This window comes from Crinia signifera, chromosome 19 (assembly GCF_055691185.1).
Source record: "Crinia signifera chromosome 19, ASM5569118v1, whole genome shotgun sequence".
Classification (NCBI taxonomy): Eukaryota; Metazoa; Chordata; class Amphibia; order Anura; family Myobatrachidae; genus Crinia; species Crinia signifera.
In genome coordinates this window covers 51,180,679-51,207,536 of record NC_139226.1, presented here as the reverse complement: position 1 = coordinate 51,207,536, position 26,858 = coordinate 51,180,679, and the positions used below count along the sequence as shown (strand labels likewise).

The following is a 26,858-nucleotide window of genomic DNA, read 5'->3' as shown; positions in this document are numbered from 1 at the left end:
CCCATTGTCAATAATAGGGTCTTTACTGGATGAAATTGATGGGGTAAGCTACTTACATAGTAAAATGTAGTGACAATCACATCTTTATTCCTTCAAAAAAAGGTGGATTCTGCCAGTCATGTCACGGTTTAAATTGCTTAGTGTTGGATAGCTGTCAGAATCACAGTGTTTAATATTACAGCACTAAAGGAAAGCCAATTTTTAAACTTTCTGTAATAATGTCTCATCCTCAGTATACAAAGGAGTGGCTTAATTTCTAACAATGGGACCTTGTATTTCCATGCACTGGAGTAAAGATTATACATTACAGGCTCCATTTAATACCATTAAGCCAAGCCTTTCATTATTATCCACAGGGCTCCGTGTACTCAACTAAAACCAAAGAAATATATAAAGAAAGATTCAAGCAGATGAAAAGTTTCCAAAAAATATAAAGTTTTATTTCAGCTTATTTGTACATTTGTAGAATAGCAAAAGTTTTTAAATTTTATACAACTTAATCACTCTGAAATATATAAAACAATGTATTTATATAGATATAAAAATATGAATTATTGTATAAAACAGATGGTGAATAATTGGCCACCACATTGTTGTCTATTGTTACAGGAAGGAAAAAAAAAACAAAAAAAAATAAAAACTTTTTGTTTTTTATTCTTCTCTGTAACAACTGCCACCGCTTCTTACTGAACACCTATAAAACAGGTGTAGTAATGTATAGACTATCCTGGCAACAAATACCAAAATGAAAACAATACTTTATTAATATGAATTATTAAATAGTCAATTTAATTTATAAAAAAAAAAAAAAAAACATTTACAACTTTGTAATCCAGAAAAATATATATATATTTATACGTGTAATGCTGGTATTAATTGAATGTAGGCATTTCAAGAGCATAGCCCTACATCACTTTAAAATGAAGAAGAACTACCAGTCCCAATGGTATGACCATCTGTATCACAAGCTTGCGTGTTTGCCCATACAGGTCTGCACAATGTACAGGTGGAAGCATTTTAGGTTCATGTCACCTTGTGACAGTATAACTGGGCACTCACACATGCATTGTTCAGCCAGATTGTGTTTAGGGAATTTCTGGCTATGTACTGCTGGCTGGAGCCACTAGTTAGTTTGAAAATGGGTGTACTATCTTAAACCAATTACGGGGTGAAAGGGCCGGTTTACCAAAATGACAGACTAGGCACCGGCCACGTGACAGCGGATCAAAATAATATGGATTTGATCTTTAATAAAAATTACAAAATCAAGCTTTCTTAAATAATGGTTTGCATAAGTTAGGAGGAAAAAAAATGATGGCTGTGGTATTTGGTGAAAAAATGACAATGTAAAATTCCAACTAAAAAGTGTAAGGGGAGTTTATCGCTAAAGAAATTGACGTAATGATTGACTGAGCTATCCAGATGTTGGATTATTTCCTGGATAGAACGCTGTACCCAAAATGTAAATTATACATGATTATAAAACCTATGTACTTTTCCACTAAGGCTCTTCTGGCACCTTCCAGAAATCCTGTATGCCCAGTCTGGGTCTGGAAGAACAAAAAAAAAAAAAAAAAAAAAAGGGCCTAATTTGCGTGTCAATGTATTACTGTTAGCCCACAAAAATAACCGAACAGTTAGCCCACAAAAATCTACCTTTTGCACCTCAAACAAATTAACCTGGGTTATTGCCAGGGTGATCCTGGTCAACATTTGATGTAAAAGGGTCTCAGGGCCTTCGTTATTTTTCAGATACCCAGGAAGCAGACCATGGTAGCTACAAAGAGGTTGAATCTGGAAGTAGCTTGCAATGAAATCAGAGACACAGGTAATGCTTAAAAGCCTATGGAGAGCCAGCTCACCGGGGCTTGGAGAGGTCATCTACAAACAAGGGCAGTAGGAAGACACTTCACTAACTCGGGTCCGGCCCTCAGTGTGAATATGGTTTCAAGTAGCTATCACATGGCTGAAACAGTGCTTAATTAGGTAGGTTGAATCTGGGTTTTTGGTGGAAAAGGGATAACACACAGGAACAAGCTAGTACTTGATAAACCACTTTGGCTGATTTAGTGATTTGGAGAGAAATTATCAAATTAAATTACACTAAATTAGCATAAAATGAACAATGGGGGGGGGGGGGGGGGGGTTTAGTGGTCTAGAATGATACCGTTCCTAAATCGTAGCCATTTTGTGTTAGAACAGTAAAGTGAGCAAGTTCAGAGTTGTACCTAGTAGACCTAAAAGTCCATATACTATGGCCAAGTACTGGTTTTATATACAACTTCCATAACAATGCAACAGATCTAGACACTCAGAAAATGTCCAGACATTTATTATTGCTTAAATAAAAAGAGCATTTTTTGTGGGATTTTTTTTTTCAATTTTTTTCTTTTTAAATATGTACAGAAGGCAAGACAACCCCTTTAATATAATCAAGGGACAATATAAACCCTTAAAACAGAGTTGGACACGTTTTATATGGCTTAAGCAATTGGTATTAACTCAACAGTATCAGTGACAAAAAAAAAAGTCCAATTATCCTGCGCACATTACATTTGAATGTGCCTTTTCTGGCAGAATCAAAAAGTTCTTGGAGGGGGGAGAGGGAATACTCTTGAAAAATAATCCAATCTGTTCTTAAAACAGAACAAAAAGTAACTTGTTCAGGACCTCCAATTTGCAAGTAAAATCCAGCAGGCCAGCATACCCCAATATTAATTAGTACCAGATTTTTTTGTTTTTAAATTAATATATTCAAAAATATATTAAAAATAGAAAATGTTAAATGGTAGATGGCAATATCCCTCTGATCCTTATGGCTGTGAATTCTTGCATTACAAACTAGACAAGAATGCCACCAGCAGTCCATTTAGCAGCATTTTGATGAACCGTTTTGCATAGCTTGGGAACCAGAAATGTATTTTCTGATGACATGCTTGAGTAATTAAAGAAAACAGTTGCTCTTCGTTTTCTCTTCGAAATAGTCGGAAAATGTATTTCCTTTACGTAATTGCACCATCTTCCTCTCCGTGCGCCTTTAAATTTCAGACACTTGAAGTAGAATTCTTTGAACAAGTGAAGAAATCATTCACATTCAGCATTTGTATAAGATTTGGGTGCTTAAGCTGCAACAAGCTCGCAATTCAGAATTCCATAGTGGTAATTTTCAATGAAGCAATAATTGCGCCAGCTTCTGTGGCAAGGCCGCACTTGTCCACCGATACGAAGCAACTTGCTAAAAGATACACCAGAAGTGTGTACAATGTACCTGAATAAAACGTAGTGGCCATAAACTTTCCGTAAAGAAGTGGTCTCATTAGGATCAACTTTTTCCCCATTCAAGTCAACATTTGTTCTAGCCATAGCAGAAGCCAACACTTGTATCCATTATAAAAATAAGTCACGTTCAACCAAAAAAGGTCTATCGAACTGCATCTTGCACACACCACCAACTAGGCCACTTCCCTCGATCTTGCTTTGTAGGTAGGCCGCTCATTTCTTTCTGTACGTATGCTGTATCAATATCTTCAGAAGACCAGACTTTACCAGTTTCCATTTCGCCATTCCTAGAACCATCCTGCACCTGACCTTGTAGCGCTCCTGCATAGCTGTTGAAACTGTAGGAAGCCACCTGCTGCATTGTCCATACACACAGCTCGGCTTCTCAATTCTAAGACAGCAGCCGTGAGAATTGCTTTCCACTTGCATCAAGTGTACGTTCAGCAAGCCCTTTCCACTTTGCAGATAATCTTCTCATCATATAATGGCAGAACTGCATCTTCCTCAGAGATCTCTTGAAATACGGCATTGCACTCAAACTCTTGGCTCTCTTTTTTGAAGTAATACCTAAAATAATAATAAAAAAAAGAGGGACAGGTAGCATATTAGCAACTGGCAAAGAGCTCTACATTGGTATTCAAACTGTAGATCAAGCTGCAGACATGATACTTACTTGTAACTTCCCTTCTTGCTCAGCAGCTCCTTAAACTCCTGCAAAGTCAAAGTGGGCTCCTTTGTTCGAATCATGTATGGAATCCGCTCTCCGCAGAAATAATAGACAATTGCTAGGCCTCCTTGTCCTTGGTCACTAGTCATCTTTTTGGCTGACTTAAGACTGTAGGAAAAAAATAAAAATAAATTATAGATACAGTAAATAGTAGCACTATACACACTACTACCATCCCCTAATCTGCTCTCAACGATGTTTAGTGAAATATAAATAAGCATGAACCACACATGATTTAAAACATTGCAGAAAGAAGCAATGATGAAAAAGCAGAGAATATTGAACAAATCTTTCTGGAGAGCCATCAACCTATGGCGAGTTTAAGGGGGGCACTGTAAAGGTAGCCATAGCCAAGTACTGATTGGTCCTGGGTGTAGGGTGTGTGGCCCCACTGTACTAATGACCGTGTGCACCACACAGACACACCTTTCACCCATGGTACAGATGGAGCGCCTTTTATCTTTGCAGGGGCTAGCGGTTGGATTGCCAACCACCAGCCACAAGTAGGGGACGCAAGTGCACAAGACGCACGCGCATCCCCTTCAACCGGAGCTCCCCAACGATGTCCCACGCCCCTAAAGTGGAGACGGGCAGGGTTCCTGTCCCAGCCCACACGTTAACTGGGACGCGCGTTCCAGGCAGATGGAGCACCATCGCGCCAGTGGGGGCATTCTGGCGAGCCCCTGGCTGAGACGCATACTACTACTACGCGCTTGGAAAAGCATGAGGCGTAGGTCTGTTATAGTATGGGACTAAAGAGGTAAATAATGATCACAGACGCAGATTAGATTACATTACATTGTAAAATCAATGACTAAAGAAACCATTTATTCCTCGATTATTCCAAACGTGCGAGATTACATCACTAAATTTAGTGAAAACGCTCCCAAAGTTCTTTAATATAGTAGAGTTGGAAGGGCCAAATAGAAAATTGGGAAACAGGATTACTTACTCTTCAGAGAATTTAAGAGTGGAGAAACCAGAAGATGAAACGCTCTCTGCGGCTTTGCTTTTTTCTTTAAGTGTCGCAGACTGCACACACCTTAAATACAAACAAACGTTATTAAGCATTGTGAACTAAAACAGCTGGGCCATTTTTATTCATTATTTGATTTTCATGTTTGCCTAGGTGCTTATTTTATCATCAAAGTAGATTCTATTAAAGCCATACCACAATGTAATATTTACATTGAAATAAAAAAAATAAAAAAACCACACCCCTTTTACCAACTCATTAAAAAGGTTTTTCTTGTTCTTGTCCCTGGTGCTTCTACATTAAACCTAAGGGCATGTGCAGGAGGACCCTTCATAAGACTGCAATCAGAGGACTGCAGCTTGCAATTAGTCCCCCTGCTCACAGCCCATAATGTTATAGTGGCGAACAAATCAGAAATGCGATTCGGATTCGCTCAGTTTTTTATTTACTTAAAAAAAAAAAAAACACACGCCAGACCCAACAAGTTGCAGGTTTTGATATCCAAGTAAACGGAAGTAAATCTAAACCCCACTAATCTTGTTAGTTAGTGGTAGCGTAGCAGCTGTAAATGTGAAGTAACTAGCGGATAATGGCAATATTAACAGAAGGGGTAAATTTACTAAGATAGGAATTCTATTAAAGAAGGGATGTAGCCCATAGTAACCATATTGTACTTATTTAGGACCTTTTAGAAAATAGATAAGATTTGATTGGTTGCTATGGGCAACATCCCTTATTCAATAGAATTCCCATCTTAGTAAATTTACCCCAAGGAGAATTGCCTTTATGCAACAAGAAGAGCAACAGCTAGCTGCTACTCTAGTCCCCTAAAAGCTCTATAAATCTAACATGGAAGTAATCTCAAATAGAGTCTTTGTAATTATCAGATGAGCCACCGACTGTCAGAATCCCGGCACGGGCTATTTTCCCTCTTGGGGGTCCACAACCCCCATAGAGGGAGAATAGAATAGGTGGTGAGCCCACAAGGGGCTTGAATGCACTCGCCCACCTGTCAGGCCCCTGCCAGTCAAGATTCCGATGTTGGCGAAACGAACGTCGGAATAAGACTATCGGCAAGTTATACCATTCCCAAACCAACCATCAGCTGTATATAAAATATTAGGAACCATTTGATAATCTAAACTGGCTGACCAAACGCATGTTTCATTCTTATGTGATATTAAACCATTTATTTTTTTATCATCATCATTACGATTTTTTGGAAGGGATAGTTTTTAGAGCCCCCACTACAAAACATTTTTACATTAAAATACACTGATAATAGAGACTCCCTACTGGACAAAGTTCATCCTTACCTGGCCTTGTGTAGTTTAGGAACTCTCTTGTCTTCAACAAGACGCCGGCGCGCTTCTTCCAGTTGGTCCAGAGTGTTTGGTGCATTAAGTGGTGGCATGGAAGTATCCTGTAGGAAGAGATGCGCTGGCTGAGATGCTACCCTGTGTGCTGCCTTCTTTACTTCGGGGCAATGGCTTACACTTCAAAAGAAGAAAAAAAAACTATTCGTTAACATTACTTCAAATTTTACACTTCATTTAGTTATTTGTGTAAAATGGCAACTTATAATAGATAGATCTGTTCATTCTTAAAGTTTGCTGTAATATTGTTAGTTCTCCTTAAGCCTTAATTGAGCACACTTGGCCCAGTATAGGATCTACTAGTTAGGTGTGGTATGGCGGTCCGACAGGGGGAATTCCAACTGCAGGTGCACCAACAAGGGGGTGAGTGCAAAGAAACTTGCCACACTGTGGGCTTGGTGGCTCGCTTCTCTCACCACAGGTTCTATTCTCCCACTATGGGGGTCGTGGTTCCCCCAAAGGGAGAATAGCCCCTGTGAGTCGGGATCATCCGGCACCCATACCAGTTTGCTTTCTAGGGATGAGCTTATGTACTTGTGAAGGGGATAATATTAACGTGATTATTAAGGGGGGGGAGGGAGGCATGTTAAAATCAAACACACACACACACACACTTCTAAATTACTGGAGAAGCAGACAATTGTAGAAGTTGTCCTTCTACCTATCATTTTATAGATGACTTAATAAATGCTGGCTAGAAGGTAATTGGTTGCTTCGGGCAAGTACTCCATTCTCCAAGGTTTGAGACATGCCCCGTAGGGACATTCAATATAGAATGAGTTGAAGGACCGTTTACTAGAAGGCAAATTGCACCACAACTACTAGGAGGAACAAGCTCTATTTCTCAGCTTACCTTGGGTTAACATCCCGGTGATGTTTTTTCATCAACTTTGCACTCTCCAGAACCCATTGCAAAACGCTGTGGCTACGTTCTACTTCTTGCTCAGGTGATAGTGGGGTAGTCAGTCCTGCAGGTGGGTTTCCTTCTTCTAATTTGTGAGACTGAGCACATCCTTCTGTCTTTCGGTAACTCCTTGTGCCCTGAGAACTGTAAAGAATTGCCATATACTGTAAGTACGTGTATGGGACCGACCGATTCTATGTACTGAGCATTGGAGAAAGAGAAAAAGTACCAGCCAGCTAGATGTCAATTAGGAGCCGATTGGTTAGTACTTTGTGCCTGATTCAGACCTGATTGCTGGGCTGCGAATGTTCAGAGCCCAGCAAGCAGGTAAACACCGCCATTGTGTCCTCCCGCCCCTGTGCATGGCTATGAATACTGTCACAGCACAAAGAGGGAAAATCATTTGAAATCAGTCGCCATCGAATGGAGTTCCTGCTGTTTGCATTGCTGCAATCAACATGGGGAGAAGGCGAACGCAGCCAGCAACCCTCCCTCCCAAGGGCCAGGCAACGTCTGCATTTTTTTTTTGAGGCACTCTGACAAAACGCTGGCTTTCCAACCCCAAACGGTCGGCACCTGTTCATCAACTTGCGACCGGCCCGCGGTGGCTAGCCTTTGCAGGATATGATTAAAAGGACGATTTGATAGTCTGAATTAGACCCTTTATCTCCATGTAAGGCTTAGTACATACACCCCTAAACCCCAATCATTAAAGAAGCTTCAATTAACTACAATTTTAAATAAATAAGTATTCTATTCTTGCAAGGAAATCTATAAAAATACAAGAAGACAAAAAAGAAAAACTCTGGCAGGTACACATACCTCACAGATCCCCGCTGTTCAATGTTCTGAGCAACAGGTGTTTCCATTCCTGGAAGAGCTTTCGGCCTTGAATGACAGGAAGCTAAACTTTGACCTTTGCCAAATGTGGCTTGACCTTTGGCTTTCCTTTGAATGAAAGGGGACTGTGATCTAGGTGACAGATTTGCTGGTGTCTTCAAGACTCTTGAGACATGGTCATCAAGGATGGATTGCGGGTCATCTTCAAAAGCAGCAGCAGCAGCAGCTGGTGGAGTGTCATGACTGGATGCGGGGATGTCATACTCAACTTTCTCTTCTTCCTGTTGAAAGAGAATAGCATATTAAGATGGTTATTTTTCTTATCTCAATGTACCCGGAGATTTTTACTTCGGAATGAATCCATGCCATACGGTCACAATTTTTATTCTGGCTTTAGAGAAATACAAAGTAGTTTAAGCTACTCGAGTCTCTTTAGGGTAGAACCTTGCCAAAAGCTATTCCAGTAGCATTCTACACTTCTGCATGTCTCAACCCGTTGCCCTGTCATAGTGCCAGGTGCACACTAGCATCATAGACTCACATTTTCTTATAGGTAGCTTATTATCAACGCTTCAGATTCTCCTTCAACATTTTACACTCTTTAGATGGAAACTAATTCTAAAATAGTGGACGTAATAACGGAAGACAATAACATCCAACACAATATAGATTACGGTTTCAGGAGCGGTGTCAGAACTGAAGCTGTATTATATAAAGGTGGATGCAGTAGACACATGCAACCCTATATTACACAAAACCGCTGCAAATAACTTTAATGTAAATAAATAGGTCTATGGGGGAGATTTTGGGGTATATGCGTTATTTGCATCGTTGCTGCATCTTGGACACCGCAGTGGAGCGGAAACAAGCTGCAGGTAGAGTCTTGTGTTAATAGACACCTCCTGCATCCTATTTACAAGAATATAGGCAGCGAAGGTATTGTCCTTACCTCCTTCAACCTTTGCAACCTCTCCTCCAGTTGTTCTTGGGCCTCTCTCTGTTTTTTAACTTTTTCCAATGCCATAGTCAGTTTAGCTGCAAACTCCACAGGATTGGATGGAAGCATGTCAGCTGGGGGGCGCATAGTTCTCTGCAAAGTACAATAGGAGAATGTTAGGGGGAACCGTCTGTCAATGTTCTTGAATTAACATTAAAAAAAAATAAAAAAAATCTTCTAGATCTTTAAAAAAAAAAAAAAAGCATGCATTTCTTATATGGACTTCGTTATATGTAAATCAATGTATGGCTTACCCATGTTAATTATAAATAAATGGTATGTGGTTAGGTTTCCTATGCACAAGTCATATTTCTTTTAGCAAAGCAAACTTGATGGAAGACTTACGGGAATAAAAGGCAGAGGCACTTGACCATTAGCGCTGACACTTCGATGGATTTCTCGTTGCTTTTTGGAGCGGTATGGGGGAATTCCATCACTGTTAAAAATATTTTAAAAAACATAAATAAAAGAAAAAAAAAAACATCCTACACACGGTTCTAATATTTACTTTCTGCAGAAACCATGGAGCCCATTTTATAGTGTAAATGTCTAGGCTTCCCTAAAACTCATACCTCCCAGCTGTCCCAATTTTCATGGGACAGTATTGTTTCTCGGGGGGGGGGGGGGGGGGGGTGGGGGGTGGGGGGGTGCCTCGCGTTCCACCTGTGGCCAGCAGTGTCCCACGGTGGAGGAGGGGTCAGTTGCGAGACCCCTCTGATCGCAGCAGCATCTATTCAAAGACAGGGCTGGGGGCATGACTAGCAACTCAGAGCGCTGGCCATGCCCCCTACAGCAGGGGAAAAAGGGGCCTTGTGAAGTATAGCAATCATAGGCAATGCCCCCTGGCTGGGAGGCCATGCCCACAAAGTTTGAGCGCGTGCCTTTGGCACTCACATATCTCCCCGCTGCCACCGATGCAAATGTTGGGAGTTACTCACACTTCTCATTTCTTCCCTGTTGATCTCCCATTTTCCCCCAGCCTCTCCTTGCACCATTTGTCTCTAGTTCGTGCCCATTCTCAGCCAGTGACTCAGAACCCAGTCTACCCTTGCCATGCACAGGTGTCAGTTATCATTTTGCTGCATAATTATCTCCCAATTTGAGTTTTGCCCATGTAAAGTTTGTTTTAAACGTTTTTTTGTTTTTTTTACTTTGAAGTAATTAGTGTTCATTCTAGTAACCGCCATCTTTGAAAACCCATGCAGTTCCTCTTCCCTGCCAGGGGCGTCGCTATCTGCTGTGGTGTTTTTAGCACAGGTCTGGTTTGCATATCAGTGCGGATATACAGACCACACTGTAGTCTAGAAGCACTACAGCAGACAGCAACAGCCCAGGCAGGGAAGAGGAACTACATGGGTTTTCAAAGATGGCGAGTGCTAGAAAGAACACTAGTAATTCTACATGTACAATGATACAGACATTTGGTGGGGGCCATATAAAAAAGTTTGCAATGGTCTCAATGAGAGCTGGAAGAGGCAATTAAGGACAGACCTTAGAAGAGTACCACTTTACAGGCACCAGTAATGGAGTATTATGTGGGGACAGGGAGGAATGTGCTGGGTAATGAACCAAGGTGACCCAACATAACCCAGGTTAGCTTTATTATTAGTCTGTCAATCTTAATTAAAGGCTGAAACTTCATTTTACAACAGAGGTATTATCCAATAACCAAGATCTACACTATCCCAAGTGTTTAGAACAAACATAATCAGCAAAAATACGTTCTTTCGGCTATAGAGATGCCAAAGAGCCATGTGCACAGATATCACCTCTTGGCAACATCATCAAAGTGCGCAGCAAATTCCATTCATTGTCTCCAACAATAGAGAGATAAAAAGCAAGAGGCCTCATGTTTCTTGACCTGTATCCTCTAGCAGTCTACTTGTTGAAAGAAGGGAGGCCAGCAAGACCACCTTCCAAAGGCGCCGATCGTGTCAGAGCACGTGAAATTATTTCTGTAAGGTTCAGCATTTCCTATTCTAGAGCATCATTTTTCTCCTGCAATTTACATATTACGCTGCCATTGATAATCAACGAGCTATATCTGAAGAATTTTCTCTCCTGCCAAAAACATTTGCCGGTGGAATGTTGTGCAAGAATATACTTACACACTACCATCTGTTATGGACATACTGTCTTCAGTTAGGGCATCACTTGAAATCTCGCTGTCATTGATACTAGCTGCAGGAGCAAAGTACTGGTAAAGTGGTTCAGTTCTGCGCAGATTGGACCTGGAAAGAACAAAGCACAGTTCAGATAAGCGGATAAGAAATTAGGTGGAATAATTATAGCTCATCATTTATTGGCTTGTTACTGGTGGATACACATTAAAAAAAGACAGAGACCAACCCATGTTAATTGAGTAATCGGTCAGGACCAGTGTTCTCCATCAAGGACAGTGGCCCTGATCCACGATGTAACTAGATCTATCCAGCATGCTGCACATCGTTATCGCCCCTACACGGAGCGATGCAGGTTTATTTTATAAGCGATTTGGTCAAATCGCTTTGAAAATGCCCCCATTAATATTTTCCTTTGTGGAACAATATAATATCGATCACTACTCAGGAGTCAATTTACAAAGAGGAAAGTTCTATTGAAGATTAAATGTTGCCTATAGCAACCAGTCAGAATCTTCTTATCTAGCAGCTTCTAGAACAGGGGTGGGAAAACTTTTTTCTTCCATAGGCCATTTGTAATGTGAAAAAAATAATCCTTCGGGGGCCATATCTAAATTGGCTGCCTGCTTAACCCGTCCCACGCCCTGGCTGCCGCTAAATAAGATGCCTCTCGCGAGAACCACCCCTTCCTTGAATTCTAGGCAAGCCATCGGGCAGGTAAGTAAACTGGCTACGGGGGCCGTTTACGGCCCGCAGGTTCAATATAGAATTGGATTGGCTGCCCAAATCAACGTCCCATCTCCAATAGAAATCCCATCTAATAATAATAATCCAATAAACCCCTAAGTATCAAGTTTTTTTGAGGTCGTTCATTTAGACAAGTCATTTTTCAAAAAGCAACACTGGAATCCTGCACCCATTTTATTTCTCTCTATAGCTAGATGTTTAGACAACCAAAAAGCTGCAATTCAAATATAAATCTGCCAAACAGATTTACTATCTAATCCAGCACAAGCCATAAAAATAGAATAACTGTTATAAAGAAGAAAAAAAAAACATTATAAAGATAAGAAGGCTTTGAAACAGCAAGGCATCTTGGGAGGGAGGGGGAAGTGTACAGGGAGAGAAAAAAACCCCGGCCCGCTTTATGGATGTGCTTCTTTGATCTCTGGAGCAGGGAAAGATTTTGTTCACATCAAAGATATGTGAGCTCAGGGAAAGGAATAACAGCTAAGTTAACCTTTAACACAAGGAGGGGAGGAACAGAAACAAAGAAAATACAGAAAAAGTGCCTGAGAACAAACAACAAAATAGGTCGAAGTAATAAAAATTAACCCATCATTCCCTAAAATATAAAAATATATAACAACATCAACAGTAATAAATGACTGAGTCAGGGCAGAAAACTGGATCAAATGCTCTTCAGCATTTCCAACTTGTCTCTTGGTTATTACCTTTGGTTTCTTGGTGGGATACGTGTAAAGGCACGGTTTACTTTTCCCATGACACCCAAACCACCAGGAATATGGTGTAAACCACCAATTTCCTCTTCTTCAGCCAAAGTTGGAAGTCCAGGTCCAGGGCTGTCTGGGGTGGGACTGTCCTCAACAGCATGAGCATATTCCTTGCAAATGTCAGACTGCAAAAAAGATGGAAAGGCCTCCTGCTCCATGGCCCTCTGTATCTCCTGCTGAGCTTGGTCAAACAAAGTTCTATTCAGCTGTTGGTTCTTGACACAGTCCTTGACTTGAGCCCGGGTGGCTGGCTTTAAACGTCCCGAAACAGCTTGGCTATTTTGTACATACCAACGATATATGGCTTTAGCGGTTTTTGAAGTCTTGGGTTCCTCGGGGTCCATGGCTCTAAAGCCATTACAAGCAAACCAAAATGTTAACAGATCCACCAGGCCCTGCTTTTCCAGATACATGCGAAAAAGCGTTGCCCCATCCTGGTCATCCAGCAACAGATTGAGGGATCTTCCCCATCGAGAGAAGCGGGAATCCTGTGCCGCACAACCTTCAGCTTGCCGAAGAGAGTCTTCCTTGTATTTCATTGGTTGTTCCAAGTGCTGGGGGTTCATTGTGAACTTTTCAGTCTGAAGTCATAAAAAAAAAAAAGAACACATTACATTAGTTGAGTTTCCAACAGCAAGTTAATTTTTACACCCATCACATGTTTAAATTCAAGGTGAAACAAAACCAGTTAAATAATACAGTAAGTGAACATGTGTTATTTTGCTAATACATGACTATTAGTACATCAAAGCACAACTGTTCCCTTAAAAGTTTGAGACCAAGAGGGAAATTTATCAAACCTTCTAAAGCAGCGTTTCCCACCCTTGGTCCTCACAGCACACCAACAAACCAGGAGCATAATTCAGACCAGATGGCAGGACAAATTTGTTCTCAAAAATGGGTAAAACCATTTGCACTGCATGTGGGGCAAATCAATTTAATATGTGAAGAGTTACATTTTGGTGTTATTTTGTTTCTGTGCAGGGTAAATACTGGCTACTGTATTTTTACACTGCAATTTAGATTTCAGTTTAAAGACACCCCACCCAAATCTAACTCTCTGTACAGGTTACATCTGCCAGACATGCAGTGCACATCATTTTGGGAAGAAATTTGTCCTGCTATCAAGTCTGAATTAGGCCCCAGTATTTAAGTATAGCAAGGCTTGGGCACAGATTGTTAAATCGCAATAACCCAAGGACTTGTTTAGTCATTTGAGCTCAAGCATGGTTATCCTTAAACATAGACCGTTTGCCTTGAGGTCCAAAACTGAAGTGAACAAATAAGAGAAAATTGCCCAGAGCAACGATTTATCATTTATTGGTTGATTGCTATGGGCGAATTCTCCACTCAGTTACGAGAAGCTGGATTGGAAAGGGTAGCAAATGCTCATAAAAAAAAAAAAAAAACACACTCACAAAACACATAAGTGTCTCAATAAAGACAAAAAAAGTTACACATCTTCTACAAATAAAATGAGAGTTTGTCTCATCCAGCAGCAAAGGAATACCTTGTAATTTTTAGTCTCCTGGCCAGGAACCGGTGGGCGCAATGACGTTTCCTTGAATATTTGTCTTGAGTTTGGCATGCAGGTCAGCACCCCAGCAGAACTCATGGCTCCCACAAATTTTGAATACTAGCTGGAAGGGGAAAAAAAGGCAGATTAGAAAGTGGAATTCATTATATGATTGGACACAAAGTTAGATCATGTTGCTTTCAAATCAGTTACAAAACTTTAAAAAAGGGGTCTACAGTAACAATGCACAATTGGTCTACTACAAAGTGATACATTGTGGTGAAAAGAAGTCTTTAAAGTGCACCTGTCACCTATACACAATGAAGGCAGCCATGTTGTAGCCTCAAGTCCCTGTAGTAGGTTGATAAAAGATTATTTTTATGACTGCCTACAGCCATGGGTCTTCAAACTGCGACCCTCCAGATGTTGTGAAACTACAAATCCCAGCATGCCTTGCCGGGATTTGTAGTTTCACAACATCTGGAGGGCCGCAGTTTGAAGACCCATGGGCCCTACAGCAGTGATGGCTAACATTGACACTCCGGGCTGTTGTTGAACTACACATCCCAGAATGCCCTGCATCAATTTTAGCATGGCCAAATAGTAAAACTGTAGCAGGGCATGCTGCGATGTGTAGTTCAACAACAGCTGGAGTGTCAAGGTTAGCCATCACTGGCCTACAGTGTACATTCAGAACAGATTTACTTTAAAGATACTAATATACATATTATAGGTATTAGTGAGCTGCATACAGTCTTAAAGTAATGCAAAACTGTGAACATGTTGTGTATTCTAGCATTAACTTACTGACAATGTCTTTAATGTAAGAAAAATAAATGTTTTGAGAAAGTTTTACTGAACGTTAAGAGTTCTAAACTTCAGGAATAGTTAGGCTTGCATGAAGAGAAAAATCCACTTTAAACTACAGCCCATAACTCCACCGGAACTGCAAGTTTCTATTACAAGCAAATGACCATCTGGGAACCATTTTCCTTCTTCCAACATGACTTACACCATACCCTGTCTCTCTGTAGTTTTTCAATAGAAATTATTCACAACAGGTGGGCTGAAGACTCACTATTTTCCCTGCATACCAGCTAATGTGTCCAATATATCCAGATGTTAGAACAGTTTTATAGGTACAAGTTCACAGACATTGGTGGATAAAGGAAGCTAAAAGGTATTTCACCAATCCTCATGAAATACTATACAGAGGAGGCCCACATTGCCCCCTAAACGTAAGGCAGCCAAGATGTAGATCGCACTACAGTTGCTGAGCAATGGTGCCATCGCTTTGGGCACATTGAGACCATTAGTTCATTTACCTACATCTGACCCCCAGGTAAACAGGATATTTGTGACCAGTTAACTTAATTTCAAAGCGTGATACTTTGGGGTTAACATGCATGGCCTCCTGCTGGGACACACTGCAAGCATTAGATTGTAGTGCACATGAAAGCCTCTTCACAATGCCGTGCCTCATTTCTCAGAGTGGGGTAAGTAAAAAAAAAAAAACTTTAGAAAATATTTTGATGTGGTGCAATTACCTCAACAACCATACAAGGGACATGGAGTACACGGAACATACCAGGATTTCAAATTTGTTTCCAACATTATAAAACACTACCCAGCACTTTTTCCTCTCAGGGTAGCCCTAACAGGTATCTGGGACTAGTACATGCCCCGTGAAAGAGGACACTTCGGATTGAATCACATCCTCTAGGCCACAACACAAGAGAACCACAAAAAGCAGCCCATTAGCTTAAAAGGGACATGTGTGCAAATCAGGGGGTCTTTGCTCCACTGCTGTATCCATTACAAACCACATGGAGAAAAGTAATAAAAGTGAACTAATAAAGTGTATCCAAACTTCCCAGAAAGAAAAACAAAAATAAAATATATAACATCTACAAATTCACAAAAACAATAAACAACTTCACTAACAAAAGTGCTTAAAAACGTTTATCAGATGTGAAAACTGCACACACACGCACACACACACACACACACACAATAACAAAATACATATAGGGACTAAAACATCAAAAAGACACATATACCTCCTAAACATAACCATATGTTCTCTGCTACAAAGCAGAACAAATTATATCCAGCTCTTTGGCAGTCCCCAAACCGATCACGGAGCCTGGGACCAACGCAAACCAGCCGGGAGGGAGGGGGGCATTTAATTTTTTTTTTTTGGTGGACGGGGGTTTATTTGGGTCGGATTTGCTGGACAGAGAGAACAGGGCCACTGCCTGCACCGTGCTCCCCGGGCACAGGAGTACAGATCACACAGCAGCGGAAAAAAAAAAGTTTGCAGTGGGGAAGGGGGAGGAGGGGGGTGCAAATCTCGCACTTACCTTGATGTTTTTTTGGGGTACTGGTTCTCGACCCACGATCTGTAAACTTCTTAGAGCAGAGAAGTAATCCAGGGAGCCAAGGGAAGATGGGTCATGGCTGCAAGCGTTGAAATAATCCAAGTGGCAGAAAAAAACATGATCCAGCCTGGAGAGGGAAGGAAACAGCGAGAGAAAGGGAGAGAAAAAGCTCACACCTTCCTTGAGTGAGTTAGGACTGGAAGGATTTTTCTCCCTCTCCCTCCTCTCTGAACTTTTTTTTTTTTTAATCAAAACCAAAAAGCCCTTTTTCACTCCCCCTGGGGACAAAGCCAAAAGAACAAAGGGGTGTTATGGCTTTAATGAAACATCAGTGGAGATCACTGAAGGCTGCGTCCTGGAAGCCCGGTAGAGGCACAGCAACAGAAAAGCAGTGAGAAAAGCAGCTAAAAAATAGGTTTCCTCTCCTCATGTCTTCCTGAAGACAAATAATAAATCCTTCTTGCTTTTTGGGGCGAAAAAACCCAAGTATGGATTTTTCCGGGCGATCTGTAGCCCTTGCATGCGAGTAGCTCTCTGCCAGGACCTAGGATTTCTGAATTCCTTTCTTAAAGCCAGACTCCCCCCTCTGGTTAAGAAAAAGAGTCCTTTGAAGGCAGCCGGGCCAATGAGAGCGCAGAGTCTCCAGCAGCTATTCCTTTCATCCCATCTTCAAAGAGCCTTCAATCACTTTTAACCCCTGAAGTGCTGCAAAAGCAAAGGAGGCTGAGAAAGGGAGGGGGAAGAAGGGGGGGAAGGGATTTAAGATTTTTTTTTTTTTTTTAAACTTGCTAAATCAACTGTTCCAGAACTGGATGAGCAGACAGAGAAAAGAAAGAAAAAAATAAAAGGAAACAAAATAAATAAATAACACATTTAAGGGTAGAAAATTATGGGCTTGAGAAATCACATGCACTCAACATTTGTGAATGATTAAGGAAGTTTTTTTTTTTTTCTCCCCCCCCCCCTCTCTGTTAAGTGGTAGCATGTGTTTTAATTCCTATTTTTCTTGTTTTTGGAACTCTTTGGAGTATGTTACATTATGCTGCAAGATTGCAGAGCTTTTGTTGAACCGCCACCAAGGTGTTAACTGTTAACCTGTGTTTGTATGGAAGTTATCAGACATTTGTAAACATTTGTTACTGTACCTTTTTGTTTACACTCATTGATATACATTCCTTGATCTTGCTCTCATTGATATACATTCCTTGATCTTGCTAAGCACCAAATGTGACACCACCCCCACCCCTGTATTGAATGAAACACATTGGGAAAGTAAAAATTGTTAGTTAACTTTTTTCCGGAATATTTGAAATATTGTTTTTTTTACGTGTCCACTACATGCTGATACATGTATAACAAACATACATCAGAGATTATTATGAAAATACAATCTTTTCCAGGACAATGTGGGAAGAGACAGGACAAAACAAACTTACTTTTTTTTTTTTTTTTAAGCAATGTGTAGGCTTGAGACATGGAATGCAAGAATCTCTGTCAGAGTGAGTGTGTGTGGGGAAGACAGAGAGGGTTATTTGCTCACTGAGGTGCAGCTTAAAGTCTGGCCATACTGTATTTCCAGACCATGGGGCTCATGTAGGGTTGGATGTACAGTGCACATTGCGTCGCTCTTTGCTACTGTGGACGCACAAGTTAAATTAGTGCTATGTGACTCTGTGTGGGTGTACGGTCGTAAGTTCGACAGTACTAAGGTCGACATGCATTGCGTTGACCACTATAGGTCGACATGCATCAATGTTGACATGTCTGAAGATCAACAGGGGGTAGCTCGACAGTGTCATTAGGTCGGCATAAGCATTAGGTCGACATGTGCTGGCAGGCTGTATTTTATGCCCTTCCAAGCACTAGGGTGTGGTGGGAGAATAAAAAAGTGTGCTGAGCGTGGCGAGGAACCGTGCTCGAAGCATGGCGAGGGACACAGTGCACTTTTTTAGTGTCCATGTCGACTGTGTTGACATTCGGGATTTAAAAAAGTGAAAAATACCATGTTGACATTGCCCATGTAGACCTAATGTCCCTGTCAACCTAACCTCATGTCGACCTTTGTGCATGTCGACCTTTGTGCTGTCGACCCCATGACCCATACCCCTCTGTGTTGCACTGTACCTCTCTGGGCTTAGGAGGTATATTTATCACAATGTGGATATGATGCATCATTTTTTTTGCCTATATTTACCATTTGAAAATGTATATTTGTTGTAGATTACAGTACACTATCACAGTGGCATCAGGATGGTGCAGGCCTTACCCGCAATCACCCCGCTGCTCAGTAACAGGAGCTGGGTGCTGAACTGTAACTTAACATATTAAGACTCTCCTCCAGTCTCCAAACCTACAAGCGTTCCCTGAAAACTCACCTCTTCAGGCAAGCTGATGAAATTCCAGAACCAGCCACTTAACTTCATATACCATTCCTATCTAATCAAATACCCACTGTACAGTCCAAACATATCCACTCTGTTTTTCACATTTTCCATCCTCCTGACCCCTGGCCAAACTGCTGGGTCACCATATCATACAGCACACCAGTAACCTGGTGGAATGAATGCAATAAAGAATATCTATCCTTGTGTATCAATGCCTATTTCCCTATAGATTGTAAGCTTGCGAACAGCGCGGGCCCTCATACCTTTAACTGTCTGTAAATACCCAGTTTGTTGTATCACTGACTCCTATTGTAAAGAACAACGGAATCTGCTGCGCTATATAAGAAACTTCAGAGCAGTAAAAACCCCATACACACTTGCCAATGCCAGCACCAAGGTGAGCGATGTCAGGAGGGTGACAGGGGGGTATCGGGGGGTGATGTCCGTGGTGCCTCTGCAGCATGGCCCCCCTCTCTCCCCCTCCCCCCCCAGTAAAGTTTAATCTAACTCACCGCTCCACTTGTGGGACCTGCAGATCTACTTGCTTGCGGTCCCTGCGCTTTTCCTGCTGCTACTGTGCAATGCCTCCAACAAAATGTCCGCCCCCTTTACAGCAGACCATTTTTAAGGATCCTCAAAACCTGACTGATGATGATGGACCTCAAAACCTGTCCGTGATGATGGACATGGATGATGGATATTTGCTGAGCTGCACAGTCCCCGGGCAGCCATTCAGCGGTGCCACTTGGTAATTGCAACAGCCATAAGGAAGGGGGGGGGGCTCCAGCACTCCTCGGCTGTGGCCTGCAGGCTGGAAATATCTGCCATTGCAGCTAGGTGTCGCAGTCACGGCCGGGTGTCCTGCCAGCCAGGAATTTGTGGTGATCCTCATCAGGGGGTGCAGTGGGAATGCCTTTGGGGCCAATGGTGCTCCCTGCCAGTGGTATAACTATAGAAGGTGCAGGGAGTGCAGCTGCTATGGGGCCTGGTAGCTTGGGGGGGGGGGGGGGCAAAGGCATTCCCACTGCACCCTCTTCATATTATGTTAAGCACAGCTGCCGCCAGCGCAACCTCTGCAAAGCAAGGAGGAGCAGTACTGAATGAATGAGAGCGGCAGTGAGTGTAGTATGCATGTAGGGAAGCGACAGTGGGGAGCTAGATTTGGGTGGGGTTTGTACTTGATATCTATATTGTAGTTTAAAAATAAAGCAGCCAGTATTTACCTGCACAGAAACAATAAAACACCCAAATATAACTCTCTCTGCACATGTTACATCTGCCCCACCTGCAGTGTATATGGTTTGGTCCATTAGAGAGTGATTGTGCCTTTGCAATTGAACCATAATAACCCGCTGTGTGTGTAGTATGTAGGAGAGCATTAACCTGTGTAGTATGTATGATTGAGAGCAGCAGTGTGTGTTATATGTATGAATTAGAGCTGTATTGTACAGGTGTGTCTTTATACAGTGTTGCTGGAGGCACGTGCACATGCGCAGATTACTATTCCGTGTATCTATGCTATGGGGCCCACAAAGTTCTAGTTACGTCCGTGCTCGCTGCATCTCCATGCCAGGGGGGCCGCAGTGCTGCCTCCCTTGGGGCGGGTGTCACCGCATCCTGCGCCAGGGGACCCTCTCCGTCCTCCAACCTCCTCCCTCTATCTCCGAATGCCTCCTCCGCCACCCTTCGAGGATGGGGAGCTCCGTGGATGGGAGATCAGAGCTCCAGGTGTATGAGACCAACCCGGGCCACACAGTGTGATCCATAATATGCCATATATTGCAGTGTCCCCCCCCCCAATCCAAACTGCATTTACGAGCCTGTTCAGGAATTCCCGCCCAGGCTCGGAGTGAGGGTCTCCGGATCTCGTGAGATCCGGACCCCTTAAAGGGGTGGACGGCCGGACGCCATCTTCACTTCAGTCTAGGAGAGTGAAGAGGCAGCACGTCCTGGCCACCTGCCTGACTGCCTGCCCGCCTGCCCTCCATCCTTCTGCTATACCATAGTCTGCTGCTATACCATGGTCCACCAGTCCAGTGATAGTGCTGTCTTGTCCAGTGATAGTGCTGTCTGCTGTACTAGTCCAGTCCAGTGATAGTGCTGTCTGCTGTACTAGTCCAGTCCAGTGATAGTGCTGTCTTGTTCAGTGATAGTGCTGTGTGCTGTACTAGTCCAGTCCAGTGAAAGTGCTGTATAGTCCAATCCACTGCCAGTAATACTGTGTGTATAGTCCAGTCCAGTCCAGTAATATTGCTGTATAAGTCCAGTCCAGTGGCACTGACGTTAAAGTCCATTGGTACTGCTGCATAAGTCCAGTAATACTGCTGTTAAAGTCCAGTGATACTGCTACATATGCCCAGTCCAGTCAAGTGATTTTGCTGCATAAGTCCAGCCCAGTGGCACTGATGTTAAAGTCCATTGGTACTGCTGCATAAGTCCAGTAATACTGCCATTAAAGTCCAGTGATACTGCTACATAAGTCCAGTCCAGTGATACTGCTGCATAAGTCCAGTCCAGTGGCACTGACATTAAAGTACATTGGTACTGCTGCATAAGTCCAGTGTGTACTCCAACAGAGTTTTTAGTGCAGCCAGGAACCTGGTCAGCAAATGGGGTAGGAGGTTGCTTCCACAAAATGTGGAGAAGATGTGAAATGAAATACCAATTCTTCAACGACCAGCAACTGCCTCCAGAGACTAAAGAGGAACCTGTGATTGTGGAGTCCAGTGGGGACAAATTGATAATCTGTGAGGATAAAGATGTAAGTATTGAAGGGGGTGAGGAGATGGAGGAGGAGGACGACATCTTGCCTCTGTAGAGCCGGTTTGTACAAGGAGAGAGATGATTTGCTTGTTTTTTTTTGTGGGACCCAAACAAACCAATCATTTTAACCACAGTCATGTGGCAGACCCTGTTGCTGAAATGATTGGTTTGTTAAAGACAGTGCACATGTCCTATTTACGCAACATAAGGGTGGGTACTTTTTGAGCATTATGTGCTCTTTGTGGCCTAGTTTTTCAAACTGCCATCATGTCTGCTGCTGCAGTACCACGTGTTTGTGCCGCCCACTTGTATAGCTAGCCAGGTGCAACATTTTGGCCTTAAAACAAAATTGTGAGGTGTGAGTTGTTCAGGATAGACTGGGAATGAGTGAAAATTAATGTTATATTGATGTTAATAATAGCGTAGGAGCAAAAAAATTACAGATCCAAAACTTGAAACACGGAACATGTAAGGGTGGTGTTTTGGAACAGATCCAGATCCAAAACACTGCCGAAGATACAGACACAAAATACATGAAACACTAAAAGTGGCCAGTGCACACCCCTACTTTACACACACCCTGCCAGCATGCAATAAATTCACTCCCACACACATTCACCCTGTCAGCACAGAACAAATCTACCCCCTACACACATTACTGCCTCACAGTGTTGAGGTCATGGGTTCTATTCCCACCATGGCTCTAACTGTGCGGAGTTTGTAGATTCTCCCCGTGCTTGGGTGGGTTTACTTCGGGCACTCCGGTTTCCATCCACAATCCAAAAATATACAGGTAGGTTAATTGGCTTCCAACCAGATTAACCCTAGAATGTCTGTGTGTGCGTGTACATGTGGTAGGGAATATAGATTGTAAGCTCCATGCCCCCACAGTGCCAAAATAGGGTCGTGGCCTCGTAGGAGTGACTTGAGTTGTAGGCCATGCCCCCTTACCACCAGACCATGCCCCTAAATTTTGGCCATGCACCGTAGGTATGTTGGGAGGTATGCCCTAACCGCCAACAAAACCAGCTTTACAGTCACTGTGAACAGTGAAAGTGAAGGTGGCATCTAAGAAGTTCCACTGCCGCTACCTGCATTACGTACACTGGCATAACTATAGCTCCACAGTCGCTGCGGTGGCTTGGAGGTGCTAGGCAGATTGGGCCCCATGGGGTCTGCAGAAGCTATTGTTAAGGCCACCAACAAATGTGTTGATGCCGGCCCGCCGGAACCATCAGAGCTTCATGTCTGCAGTCCCGGCACTCCTCCTGTTAGAATGTCACTTGCAAAATGATCACCCCACTCACAGCAGATGGTTATTGATGCAATAGGAGGCGGCAAACTCCTCTTGCATCCTAAATAACAGTCTGCTGTAAGGCGGCGGCCATTTTGCAAGTAACATTCTAACTGAAGGAGCGACGGGAACGCAGACAAGAGGATCTGCTGGTCACCCCACCCTCCTACACTATACTCCATCATTGCTGCATACTCGAGTCTTTCAAACTGACCTGTGACAGTGCAGTGCCAGGGGATGGTGGAGACAAACTTCTTTTTTTTTTGTGGGCTCAGTGGCCCCATTCAGTGGCCTACACCTGTCTAAAGCTGCCTATTAGTACAATGGTGGTAGCAGACAGCCCAAGTCTGTATTGATGATAATATTCAGCAAAGATTTTGCCATGCCTGGAGCAATAAATTAAAATGACTGCCTGGGTGAACCCGCTCCAGTGCTGTCAGGCTAGGCTGATGTACAAAATGGAGATAGGACAAAATCATAGTGTCTCCACAGAATTGACAATACCAGCTCTAGACCATGCTAGTCAGGGCACTTGGCACTTTTTTCCATACATTGGGTCCACAACAAACATGAATACAATCTGCGTACTGATAACACTACAGTTATGTCTACAACCCTGGATCCACTGGTTTGGGTAAAGTGTAAAAAGTTTTTGTTCTTCCCCTAACACGCTAGCGATCCCATGTCCTGGCTAACAATAAATAATTGTACTTTTTGTAGTACAGTATCCTCCATAACCCATTACTATTACATTTCAGGGTACAGAGGACTGAACATTACAGTAACAGAGAAACTAAAATAAAGCACAGGTAACAATTAGCAGCACCATTCTAAGCTGAGATGTAAGAAGCAAAGCTGTAATTGGCAAACTGCTAGGGGCAGGCAGCCATTGGAGATGAATGGATATAAACAAGAAGAGATGCGCTGAGTAGAAGAGAGCTGTAATGAAGTACGAGAGAACAGGAGGGAATAAGGCCATGCTACAAGGAGCTTACAATATGGGGGAGACAGAAATGTGTCATGAGGCATGAGCAAGTGGAAGGTGGCCTGATAGTAGGAAGTAAGCGAGGTAGAGATGGCCAAGGCAGGAGTAAAGGGCGGGAAAGTGGCCTCGAGACTTGGATGTGTAGCAAAAGTTTATGCTTTGATAAATAGTTGAGGATTCAGTGCCTTTGCAAGGTCTGGATGAGTCTAGAGCAAGGGAGCTTGTTTCAGTGAAGGGGGGTAGCACAGGCAAAATTGTAGATTTGCACATGGGATGCAATGAGCAGGGTAGAGGAGAGGCAAAGGTCATTGGCCATCCGGAGAGGGCAGGAAGGAGTATGTAGGGAGATGAGATTGGAGATGTAGGAAACTGTCAGAGTTATAGAGGGACTTGTATGTGAGGGTGAAGAGTTTGAAGAGGACTCTAGGAGCAAGGGAGACACAGTGCAGATTTTGTTGTAGGGGAGTGGCAGATGTGAAGAGGCTGGAAAGGAAGATAGCTGCGGAGTTGAGAACAGATAAGAGGGAAGGGAGATGGGTGCATGGGAGGCCTTTGAGGACAATGTTGGATAATACATTTTGTGGTACTTTGTGAGAGGAAGGGCCTGATATGAGCTATATTGCGTAGATCGAATCAATAGGATTGAGCGAGAGATTGGACATCAGGAGCGAAGGAGCGGGTAGAGATAAGAATGATACCCAAGCAGCAGAATTGGGAAATGGGGGGAGATAATGGTGTTGTCAACAGTGACAGATATTTGAGGGGGTGGAGACTCTGGAGTGGTGAAAGATGATAAGTTGGGTTTTGTCCATGTTTAGCTTCAGAGAGCGTCAGACTCCTCAGACATCAAAGAGGAGATGGTGGAGAGGGGCGTCTGGATAACTGAGAGGACAGAGGGGGAGAGATCAGGAGATGAAAAGGTATAGTTGTATGTCATTGGTGTGTAGTTGGTATTGAAGGCTGAAGGAGCTTAGGAGTGCACCTAGGGAGGAGCAGTACAGTGAACAATAAGCAGGCCAAAGACAGAATGCTGGGGTACACTGATAGGGACAGGGCCTGATTAGCAATGGGCCGCATGGAGCTACAGCTCCAGGCCCCCACGTAGAACCAGGCCCATGATTATGACAGCATGATGACCACCAGATAGACACAAGCTGGCCACATGGTTGGTCATAAATCATAAGCATTAAAATGCATTTCTATGGTATACGATTATGCATCTTTTGTCGTTTTATATATTTAGGGAGACACTGCTGGTTATAGTGTATGGGTTCTACATGCCTACATGACATTGGATAGACCTCCCTTACTTCTCATAATAGGCCCTTGAACATTTTCAGCTCCAGGCCCATTAGGCCTGGATAGGGGGGATGGAAGGGTATGAGCTCGAGGCAGGGAAAGCACCAAAAAGGAGCACTTATTGAGGAAAGAGGTGAACCAGGCAAAGACAGTGCTAGAGATGCCAGTGGTCTGGAGGGTGGAGGGGAGGCAAGGATGATCCACAGTGTTGATGGCAGCAGAGAGATCCAGGAGGATGAGCAGAGAAAAATTATCAGTGGATTTGGCCAAAAGCAGGTCATGAGTGGCTTTGATCAGTTCAGATTCAGTGGACTGGAGTGGGCAAAAGCCAGACTTAAGAGAATCAAGGTTGAAGTTGTCAGAGTGAACAGGAGAAGAGAGAGCGACCACTGGTGCTGCCCGGTTCCTTTTCACTGCCCCCCCCCCCACTCCCTCCACCTGGCTCTCTGGTCACGGGCATACCCCGCCCACTGCCATCCCCCACTCCCTGGTCCCCTCATTGGCATCCGCCAGCCCCCTGCTCCCTCCACCTGCAGCTCCCCAGGAGTTGCATGTGATAAAGTGCAGTCACTCCTTTTGCTCTAATCCTATATGTAGATTTGTGATGTCAGATGGCAATCTATACCAGAGGTGGGTACCGTCTGCTTCTCCAGGCTTTGAGGAGCTCCAAGTTTCAGCGTGGTCTGCCAGCCATTGTTCTAGCTCTTGTACCATATACAACTTGAGTGTGGATGAATTGCAGCTGCACTAGAGTTATGTCATTGAAAAACCCTTGACCTAAAATCATAGATGATGATCCTTACTAACATTCATTGGGTCTTGCAGGTACAAAAGAGTTACAGTATTTAGCCCAGTGGGTTGCGGGCCTAGGTGCAAAAATATAATTATGGCCCCCTCCTCCACCCCAACCCAAATTAACAATATTCAACATGGCAATGGGTGAAAGGGAGAGGCAGAGTGTGAGAGAAAGAGGGTGACAGGGGCAGCAGTGTTTAGCTACATGCTGGCCGGCATAACTCTTACTTGGTTATTGACCTCCAAATGGGCATCTATATTGTGTTTGGCAAGTACACAGTACCCTATAAGCCTATAAATACATAAGGGCCCACTAACAACCAATGTCCATTGTTTATGTGATGTAAGAAAACTAGCATATTGCTAGGAGCTAGGGATTGTTCTAGGAACAATACACAGTACAGGGAGGATATGGTTAATGGGATGTTTGGTTGCAGTTCTTGGTTTGGTTTTAATTTAGCTTTATGAAAAGCTGCCAATTGAAACTCGTGTGAATGGAACAGCCACTCTTGTGTTGGCAGCCCTGCTTATTTGTCTCGGTGACTGTGTGGGTCTATGTGCGACAAAGTGTGTTTTGACTACTAGTGATGCCATCAGCTTGGAAGAACGCTTTTACAAAATGTGCATGGCGCTTTCCAGTGGGTCAGTGTTGTGCTGCAACTTTATAATAAGTCTGACTTATCAATTGTAGCTCCTTATATCCCAGAT

At 43.0% G+C, this 26,858-nt stretch overlaps 1 protein-coding gene across 1 annotated transcript; it reads right to left on the bottom strand.

Moving 5' to 3' along the window:
• Nucleotides 1-491: 491 nt before the first annotated feature.
• On the bottom strand, nucleotides 492-17,168 carry LOC146042534 (axin-related protein-like). The gene is made up of 12 exons (XM_083162586.1): nucleotides 16,613-17,168; nucleotides 14,244-14,373; nucleotides 12,674-13,314; nucleotides 11,208-11,330; nucleotides 9,445-9,535; nucleotides 9,052-9,192; nucleotides 8,085-8,383; nucleotides 7,212-7,406; nucleotides 6,299-6,478; nucleotides 4,959-5,048; nucleotides 3,953-4,114; nucleotides 492-3,846 (listed from the first exon to the last, which is right to left on the bottom strand). Exons 2-12 carry the CDS (start codon nucleotides 14,346-14,348, stop codon nucleotides 3,720-3,722), a joined length of 2,154 nt encoding a protein of 717 aa, XP_083018712.1. The 5' UTR covers nucleotides 14,349-14,373; nucleotides 16,613-17,168; the 3' UTR covers nucleotides 492-3,719.
• Between the last annotated feature and the right edge of the window lie 9,690 nt (nucleotides 17,169-26,858).